This window comes from Phocoena sinus, chromosome 15 (genome assembly GCF_008692025.1).
Source record: "Phocoena sinus isolate mPhoSin1 chromosome 15, mPhoSin1.pri, whole genome shotgun sequence".
Taxonomy (NCBI): domain Eukaryota; kingdom Metazoa; phylum Chordata; class Mammalia; order Artiodactyla; family Phocoenidae; genus Phocoena; species Phocoena sinus.
The window spans coordinates 51,103,023-51,112,868 of record NC_045777.1 but is presented as its reverse complement, the minus strand read 5'-3'; the positions used below and the strand labels follow the sequence as shown (position 1 = coordinate 51,112,868).

The window sequence follows — 9,846 nt, the reverse complement described above, 5'->3', positions numbered from 1 at the left end:
CATGCACCCTTTTCTTCCATGCACTCTTCTTTTGAGATAGAGTCACACGCAGTATAAGAAATAATAGAGATCCCTGCTACACTTGATCCACTTCTCCCCAATCAGAACATCCTGCAAGCTCACAACTAGGTTACTGAAGTAGACACACCCAGTCTTTTCCAGATTTCCCCGGTTTCACTAGCACTTGTTTGTAGGTGTGCATTCAGCTGCTGCACTTTCTATAGCAACGCCTCCTGCATTTCTGCCGTGTTTCAGCAGAAAAGATCCCCAGCATCTTCCTGGGCGCCTGGTTCTTAGCACCCCGGACTCCCGCCCCGGAGGGTCCTCGAGTCTGGAGGACAGGCTTGGGGCTCCGGGAAAGGAAAGAAACGGGAACCACGCGTACCCAGCCTCCCGGAGTCTCGCTCCTCATGACCCGCACTCCAGAAGGACGGAGGCCCTCAAGGTGGCCCGATGGAACAGGGCAGGGTCGAGGGCGGAGTCAGGACGCAGGGGCGGGGCGGGATAGGAGTTAGAACTCTGGGGGTGTCAGGGCGTGTGTGGAATCGGAGTTCGGGGGCGGGGCGGGGGGGGTCGGAGCTGGGGGGTCGGAGCAGAGCCCGGGCGTGGGTGGAGTCGGAGCTCGTGGGGCGGGGAGGGCGGATTCGGGGCGGATTCGGGGGCAAAGTCTGAGGTCGGCGGGGTCTGGGCAGAGTCGGCGTGGGTGGAGTCGACTCTCGGGACGGGCGGGGCCAGCGCGAGGCGGGGCGGGGCCTGCGCTAACGGTCGCGCGGCATTCCTCGCGCGACCGTAGTCGAGCTGTTGGGTTGTGGGCCGAACGCGCTGTGGAGAAGCGGCCGAGTGGGGCCTGTGTGTGGCGGACCGCTGTCCAGGTGCGAGGAGCGGGTAAGCGAGCGCTCCCGGGAGAAGCCGGCGCGGACGCCTGAGGTGAAGCCCGGTGGCGGCGGGCGGCGGATCCCGCGCGGCTGTGAGCGGCGGATGGCTGGCTCTCGTCCGCTCCTGAGGGCGGATCTCAGGGCTGCGGCGTCCGTGGTGGGAGCGGCCTCCCCTCCCAGCTGCCCGCGCACTTGGCGGGTGGTGACGAAGGCGAGGCCTGCGCCGAGCCCCCGGCCCCGAGTCCTGGCCGGCCCTCGGGCCACCCCCGTCTCCCCGCGCGGTGGAAGCCGGCGGGTTAGGGTTCGTAGAACACGCCCGGATGCGAAGCGGGCAGGTGACGTCGGCTTCTAGTCCAAACACGCGGGGACACAGTCACGTAGAAACACGCAGAACACCTTAGAGTGTGGACGTCCGCGTAGAGCGCGGCGAGTGCAGACGCGGGGGTGTAATTATGCGAGATATATACCCACGTCCTGCAGTGACTCAAAAATGAGTTCCCCCCAGAGACTGGCTTACGTTAGGGTTCGCGCTTGGTGTTGGACATTCTGTGGGTTTGACAGATGCCTGGTTACAGGATCCTTCAGAGCAGTTGCACTGCCTCGGAAACTCCCTACCCACGACTCACCCCTCCCTCCCGCAACTTTAGATGGTGTGCTGTCTCTACAGTTTTGCCTTTTCCAGAATGTCATAGAGTTGGAATCTTCAGAATACATTTTAAAAGAGTGAATAGGGAGAAGAGTCGCATTTCACCTCAGGGTTTCAAAGGGACCGCTTTCAATCCCTGTTTGCCAAGCGCTGGACTTACCATCTATAAGGTGCAAAAGTGTGAGGAGGGCATGAAATGATAAACTTTGGGAAATGGTATTTGAATGCAAGTGTTTCAAATGGTATTTGAATGCAAGGAAACATGCATATGTTTCCTCTTTCTTTCCTCCCTCCCTTCCTTCCTCCCTTCCTCCCTCCCTTCCTTGCTTCCTTCCTTCCTTCCTTCCTTCCTTTTTCTCTCCTTCCTTCCTTCCTCCCTCCCTCTTTCTTTCTCTCTCTTTCTCTTCTTCTTTTTTTCAAAACAGCTTTTAGTTAGAAAATTTGAAACTACCTTGAAAGGTTATTAACAAGCATTCTTCTAGAATTTCAAAATACAGGGAGTGCCCTGGTGGGTGGTCTAATGGTTAGGACTTGGCTCTTTCACTGCCGTGGCCTGGTTCATTCCCTGGTTGGGGAACTAAAATCCCACAAGCCGCACCATGGGGCCGGGGAAAAAAAAAAAAAAACTTAAAAGAAGTGCAAAACTTGCTGAGTTCCCATTGAAGCAGTAAAAGGAGTAAAATCTACTTTTTTGAATTGGATTTATAAAGATAATTGAGCGACTGTTCCCCTCTGTGAGAGGTGACCAATTTTGTCAAAGTTTGTTAGAAAATCTTTGGTTTGTGATGAAAGTTTGGGGGGATTTTCATGTATAGAAATAACCACATAAAGAGGACTTCTCTGTAGTAGCCCCAGCACAGAGTAAAATAGCAAATTATAGGACCATCATTGCTGAGCTCTTTGAAAGCTCTATTTATCTAGAATAGCAGGATATAAACTGTACTTGTTTCTATAATTTAAATGCTGGATATAAATGTAAAATTAGCTGTTAACTAAAATTCTATTTATCTAAAAAGTTAATTATAGCAATAATTTCACATTACAGCCTGTCATCATAGACTCCACTCTGTGATGAGGGAGAAAGACAGCACACAAGCAACAATTATGAATTAGGAGTGCTAAGAGAGGGAATAGAGTCTGGGGGATACTTGAAGGAAGGTAGTAGGAAAGTCTTCTCCTTGAGATCCAAAGAATGCTGAAGATCCTGTCTTGGGAAGATGTGAGGGTGGGATTGGAGAGGATGCTCAAGGAAGAGGAAACTGTGTATACCAAGGCCCCAGGTCTGCTCACTCTGGCCTGCTCAGAATTTGAGACAATGGCATCAAAATCAGAAAGTTGGTGGGGTTTGCCCTGAGGGTCTGACTGACAGCCTCAGCTGACCTGTGGGTCAGACACCTTCTCAGAGCCAGCAGCTAGCAATGCCTCTTCCTTGTCTGGGTCCAGAGTCCCCTTCTCTTTTTCCAGAGCCACAACGAGAGTAAGGACCAAGCAGTGCAGCTTTGTCCTCTGGAGGAAAGCTCTAGCAAGTAGGAGCATGAGGGGCTTGGGCCCTACCATGCCCTCATGAAACCTAAAGCAAGGGACCAGGAAGGCCCTGGGAGGAATTGGCCAGGTCAGGCTGGGCTCTGGTCCAGGCGGGAGGTTGCCCTTCAAAAGTAGGAGGAGGGCACAGAACTCAGGGAAGGGAATTTGGGAGACCTGGGCTGGGGGGCTGTCAGAGATGGTCATGGTGTATCTAGTCTGTGGTATAGGGTCAGCCTCATAGTAGACACTCCACAACTATTACCTGTTACATTGCCATCATGTTACCTTAACCAGACTAGGTTCACCACCACCTCTTCTTTCCTTTTACCCTTATCAAGTATCTGAGTCAGTGGCCTTGAGGCTGTATACATCTAGTCCCACATCTGGCCCTCTGTTTTCGTTGCTGCTCTCTGAGCCATCCCCCATCCTGATTCAGGGCCTGATACATATCAGACACTCAACCGACACATGTTGAATGAATAAACTATGTATAAAAACCAGGTAATTGCAGTACTCTAGATGAGGAATGACTGAGCCTTGGGCTGAGGAGATGGCATCAGAGATGGAGAAAAGGAGACATTTAAAATATATTTGGAAAGTAGAAGGGACAGTAGTTGCTGTTGAATGGTATAATCTCTGTATCACCATATCGAGCTCTTTAGTTCATGGTAATTTTGTATTTCTCAAAATGTCCATGTAGAGAAGCAAGTTGTCCTTTTTTTGGTAGACAGACTCTAAGGTATATCACCATATATTTTGAATAATAGTAGAAAGTGAAGGAACTTCAAAGAGTTCATGTGATATTACTTGTAAGTCAATAACCACCAAGAGATATTAAGGGGTAAAAATTTGGAGAACTCAATATGTAGATGGATAGTGTTTTTACACAAAATCTGGCTACTGAATAGTTCTTCCTCTAACCTCAAGTGTGTAGCACTTGACAAGCTCTCAATAAATGTTGAGTGGATGGATGAATGAATGAATCCATCAGGGTTTGTCAAGAATTTCAGAGACTGAAATTGCATAGTAAGCCAGATCAGACTAGGCCGAAGAATAAGTAGGACCTTAAAGCTGCTTAATTCCCCATTGTTTATTCTGGCTTGAATGCAGAAGCTGCTACATTGGATAAGAATGAAAAGCAGTGTTCTCATCTGTCAAGAGCCTGTGAACATCTAGGCACCTTACGTACATTATTTTGAATTCTCACAACAACCCTATAGGGTAGATGTTATCCATATTTTGTGGATGAAGAAATTAAAGCTCAGTAATTCAAAACATTTGACTACAAACTAGTGGCGCTGGAATTCATAATCATATTTGACTAACTCCACAGTCTTCCTGAAACGTATTATGCGACATGTCCTGAAAGTGCAGCCTGTAGCTGAGGGCATTCACTGTTAAAGAGGCCACGTAATATGAAGTGAAATGGAGTAAATCTGCTAGTTTGGTGTAGCTGACAGTTGTTATTACACTAAAACCTTTTCTAGTGATGATATTGAGGGACAAGCCACCATTTCATTTATTTATTGAGTGCTTTTTATGTGCAAGGTAGCATTGAAATGCACATACAAAAAATTTGTAAGATCCTACCTCTGCCCTGATGGAGCTTACTTACCATCCAGAGGTGAGGATAAAGTACTACCTATTCCCTTACACAGTGTAACTAAATGCATGATTCAAGGTGGTTACAATAGAGTTTTGCTGTTTTTTTAAAGTAGGCTTTATGGTAATAAATATTTAAATCTGCAAATGTCCCATTGAATCATTTCTCATCTGAAACTAAATTTGCAGGGTGCTCAAATATTGCTAAATTATTTTTTTTGAAAAGTGAAAGTTAAAAATTTAAACCTAACTATATCATTCAAAACTTTAAGAGGACATTTTGAAACATGCTTTTTACAGGTTGAATCTAACTTGCATTTCATTGTTGTAACATAAAATTTTCCCAAAGAATGAGTAGAATATCCAGTACTTTCCTAATAAATTCTTTTTTCAGTCTTGGAATTTTTCAAGGTTTATTTCAGTTGTTTAATTTATGCATCTAAGTTATATTTTCTAATATGCAGATAAAAGAATGGCTAACTCCATTGCATCAAAGAACTTTACTGCACTTTCAGACCTGCATCCAAATATGGCTAATCTGGTAGGTTTCAGTGGTGTAGTGGTTCACTTGATCTCTGTTGAAACTTTAGGTGGTAATATTACATTATGTCAACATTATTGATTCGTTTCAACACTTGCTTGTATAATTGACAAGTATACAGATACTGCATTAGTGATTGTTAGATATTAAACACTCCTAAACTTCTTTGTATTTATGCCAGCTAAATGAAAATTAGTCTTTCTTTTGTCTACGGATTAGGAGATTGTAGATATGACTAGCGATTGTTAAAAATTATCAAAAGTTTACTTGTATTATATTTTATTTTATTTATTTATTTTTGGCTGCATTGGGTCTTCGTTGCTGCACGGGCTTTCTCTACTTGCTGTGAGCTGGGGCTACTCTTTGTTGTGGGGCGTGGGCTTCTCATTGTGGTGGCTTCTGTTGTTGTAGAGCACGGGCTCTAGGTACACGGGCTTCAGAAGTTGTAGCTCGCAGGCTCTAGAGCGCAGGCTCAGTAGTTGCGGTGCATGGGCTTAGTTGCTCTGCGGCATGTGGGATCTTCCTGGACCAGGGATCAAACCTGTGTCCACTGCACTGGCAGGCAGATTCTTAACCACTGTGCCACCAGGGAAGTCCTTGTACTATATTTTAATTAAATATTTAATAAGTACTCAAATTTAGCATTATAAAATTAAAACATTGTCATTCAGCAGTATCTATTCTCTAGTCAAATTGCCCAAGTTATATACTGAAATACTTGCTATTATGCTGCTTTTATGACATAAAGGTACACAAAAGATATATTTCTGAAATCATTATGTGAAAATTCATTTTGGGGGAAGGGATTGTGGGGGAATCAGTCATGTCAAGTATGCCTAGATTGTTATTTATTTAAAAGAAATCTAGGTGGAATCATCTTATAAGGTGAAGAATTCATTGTAAAGCAATTATCATACTGCCTTACTTTTCCTACCCCCAGCAGTCTGCTGTTTACATTTAGAATTTGCAAATCAGGTTTCTTAAAATGGGATAAATTTACATATAACTTCAATAATTTGCAATTTAAACTTTATTAATGTTAAAAATAATTATTGATGTTACAGTTTTTCTTGAAAGGTAAACTATTTGCTAATTGCCTCTTCAGTTAGAAAATTTTACTCAATATTTCCATTAGTTGTTTTCCCAACAAAATTCAGTGAGATCTGCATGCATATGGAATTTAAAGAAATAATAGTAATATGTCTAAATGCAATAAGACTAATAGCTCAGCTAGGATGTGGTAGTCTTAAAAGCTTGAATGTATTTTATTTATATTTTTTTCAGATTTATTTTGGCTGCGTTGGGTCTTTGTTTCTGTGCGCGGGCTTTCTCTAGCTGCAGCAAGTGGGGGTTACTCTTCATTGCAGTGTGTGGGCTTCTCACCGTGGTGGCTTCTCTTTGTTGCAGAGCACGGGCTCTAGGCATGCAGGCTTCAGGAATTGTGGCACACGGGCTCTAGAGCACAGGCTCACTTTGTTGTGGTGCATGGCTTAGTTGCTCCCTGGCGTGTGGGAACTTTCCAGACCAGATCTCAAACCTGTGTCCCCTGCATTGGCAGGCGGATTCTTAACCACTGCACCACCAGGGAAGTCCTTGAATGTATTTTAAATGTAACAGATTATTGTAAGGTTAAAATCAGTTGCTAGAATTAGTGATATAAATTCATCCTTTCAGAAAAAGGTTATTTTTATTTCTTAAAACATTTAAAAAATACTTAATTTTTCTTTGTTAGTCACTGAAGAGAAATTTAAAAAATTTAAAGATGTTAATATCTTTAAGGTTTAAGATCTAGGACTTCAGAGCTTAGATTTATTAGCAGCAATGTGCAAGTTTTGTTACAATCTAATTTATGTTACTGTCCAGCATGTTTGCATTAAGAAGCTAAGCAATTTTATGTGGATTGTTAGAAAACCCTATATAAAAGAAAGCTTTGAAGACCATGGCAAATTAAATTGCATTATACATGTGCTTTGAATGAATTCAGTAAGGACTGATAGCATAGGGCAGTTACTGTGCTCCACCTAATGATTAAAAATAAAGTAGAAACATACTAAGTATTAAATGATTATATTTGTAATATCAGTTAACTGTCTTATTACTTTGTACTACTCCTTGTGGAGCTGAACATTTATGAAGTTGTTTTAGATGTTTGTCTGGAATAAATACATTTAAATGGTTCCTAGTTAAAAATGTTTGTTAGAGCCAGTAAAATATAACAAGTCCATGAAATTAAATTTACCATCTCCATCTGTGTTTAATATTTGTCTTCTATAACCTTTTTGTTTTTCAGAAAATAATCGGCATAGTTATTGGAAAAACAGATGTCAAAGGCTTTCCAGACAGAAAAAGCTGAGTTCTGTTTAACTCTTTGCTTCATTTTTCATCAACTGTGGCTTATGACTACAGCAAAATATATTTAAGTGATTAAATTTCTCATGCCTGTTTAACTCCCTAAGAGCAACAGCCATGTTCTCTATTGCATGGTAAAGTACTTGATTTAAGGCCACATGTGTGGCCTTAAATCATTCTTAATGATTTTATTTGATATCTCTAAAACATAATTTTAAAAGCTGTGTATACAGTACTAAAATAGCTAAATTGGTCAACTCATTAATGTGTATCAACGAGTACTTATTGAGCACCTCCACTGTGTAAAACCCGGTGGAAAGGTAAGAGAGAGAGATGTATGTAGTCTCATCATCCTCAGTTATCAAAGTGTCTGAAAGGATGGACGTGGAGCTAGTTTGACTGGGCTCAGCACGAGTCATCTGAGATCTATTCTATGTACAGCTGTGAAATCGGGGTAAATAAAGCTGGGATGAGAATTAAATGAGCTCATACATGGAAGGGTGTGTAAGGCACAGTAAGAACTCCATGTTAACTATCAATATCAGCCTAAGAGATACAAGTACACAGGTAAATCTTCATAGAAGACAGAAAGTGATAAGGAGGAAGGTTTTCCAGCAGGGATATGTCCTGACAGTGTTGAGCGAGAGAAGTATGGCAGCAGTATCTATGTATTTACTCAAAGAACCAGACAATTCAGTGGAAAAAAATCATCTTTCACATGTGGAAAATACAGTTAAGTTTGGCTTTAGTGGTTCTTATTGAGTTGCTTGAACTGTGCAAGAATTTTAGGACTATGGAAACACAATCCGAGACTAAAATTGGATTTTTAAAATCAACTGACTCTCAAACTTTTGTAGTTTACATGCAGAGATAAACTATAGAATGCCAAAAGTAGCAATTCACTATTATTAGCTTTTGAAGTGTCAATGCTTTTTATTAAAAGGTACAGTATAAGTCCTAAACAGCCTGAGGGAATCTGAGCTCTAGTCAGCCAGCCAGTAATTTTGACAGACGAAGACAATTAATTGTGGCTGTGTTCATTGACTTACGGTGTAGTGATAGGTACCTTTATTTTCATTTTATTTTTTATAATATTCTGTTGTTATTTTTGAGGTAAATAACAAAGATGTCATCTCCCACCCATACTCATTTGTCTTCTCTTTACTGCATCATAATTAATTAGATCAGAATTACCACTTGAATAGTTTGAGAAATCCTGCATCTCTGTTTTCTAAGCTGTAAAAGGAATAACTTGAAATATATGAATTAGAAAAGGTCAATATTTATATATTTGCTTAAATTACAGCAATGAAATAAAATTTTCACCTATTAGACGGTGAGAGTAGGGTACCATTTCTGTAGTGTTTGACTATTTTTTATAATTGTCTGTACAGTATTCCTTTTTTGGAGAAGATATGCTTACTGACTTTAAAAAACATTACACATATCAATATATTGTCATAAAAAATTCAAGCAGTGCAGAAGGTCATAGAGTCCAAAAGAGAAATTCTTCATTTAACCCTCAACTTTTCCCATCCCAGCCCCCACCCCAAAGGTAAGCACTAATCACAGTTCAATAGATATCTATAATGTGCATTTGTATGTTAGGTTGTATTACTTTTTAAAAACTTTTAAAATTGAAGTATAGTTGATATATAATATTATAGAACTTACAGGTATACAGTATAGTGATTTACAATTTTAAAGGTTATATTTCATTGTAGTTATTATAAAATACTTGCTGTATTCCACATGTTGTATAGTATATCTTTGTAGCTTATTTTGTACCTAGAAGTTTGTACCTCTTAATCCCCTACCCGTATATTGCCCCTCTCTCCTTCCCCCCTTCCCCCCTTCCCTCCTTCCGTCTCCCCACTAGTAACCACTATCTGTGATTCTGCTTTTTTGTTATATTCACTAGTTTGTTGTATTTTTTAGATTCCACGTATAAATGATATCATACAGTATTTGTCTTTTGTCTGACTTATTTCACTTAGCATAATGCCCTCCAAGTCTATCTATGCTGCTGCAAATGGTAACATTTCATTGTTTTATATAGCTGAGTAAAAATTTCATTATGCATATATATGTGTGTGTGTGTGTGTGTGTGTGTGTGTGTGTGTGTGTGTATATATCACAACTTCTTTATTCATCTGGTGATGGACACTTAGGTTGCTTTCATGTCTTGGCGATTGTAAATAATGCTGCTATGAACATTGGGGTGCATGTATCTTTTCAAATTAGTGTTTTGTTTTTTTCAGATATATTCTCAGAAGTGGAGTCGCTGGGTCATATGGTGGTTCTGTTTT

The 9,846-nt window shown here is 41.2% G+C and overlaps 1 protein-coding gene across 8 annotated transcripts in view; it reads left to right on the top strand.

Annotated features, from left to right (window-relative positions):
- The first annotated feature begins 749 nt into the window (after window positions 1-749).
- MEIOB (meiosis specific with OB-fold) overlaps window positions 750-9,846 on the top strand; it is a 37,860-nt gene continuing 28,763 nt past the window's right edge. For 5 of the 8 annotated variants that reach the window (XR_004345691.1, XM_032604409.1, XM_032604412.1 and 2 more), the window contains exons 1-3: window positions 767-885; window positions 5,112-5,188; window positions 7,479-7,536. Coding sequence is in view for 6 of the 8 variants with exons in the window: in XM_032604409.1 (XP_032460300.1) it covers window positions 5,120-5,188; window positions 7,479-7,536 (127 nt within the window). In the remaining 2 variants the exon portion in view is untranslated. Of the gene's footprint in view, window positions 886-5,111; window positions 5,189-7,478; window positions 9,093-9,846 lie in introns of all 8 variants that reach the window. The other 3 variants (XM_032604408.1, XR_004345692.1, XM_032604407.1) reach the window with 3 other exon arrangements.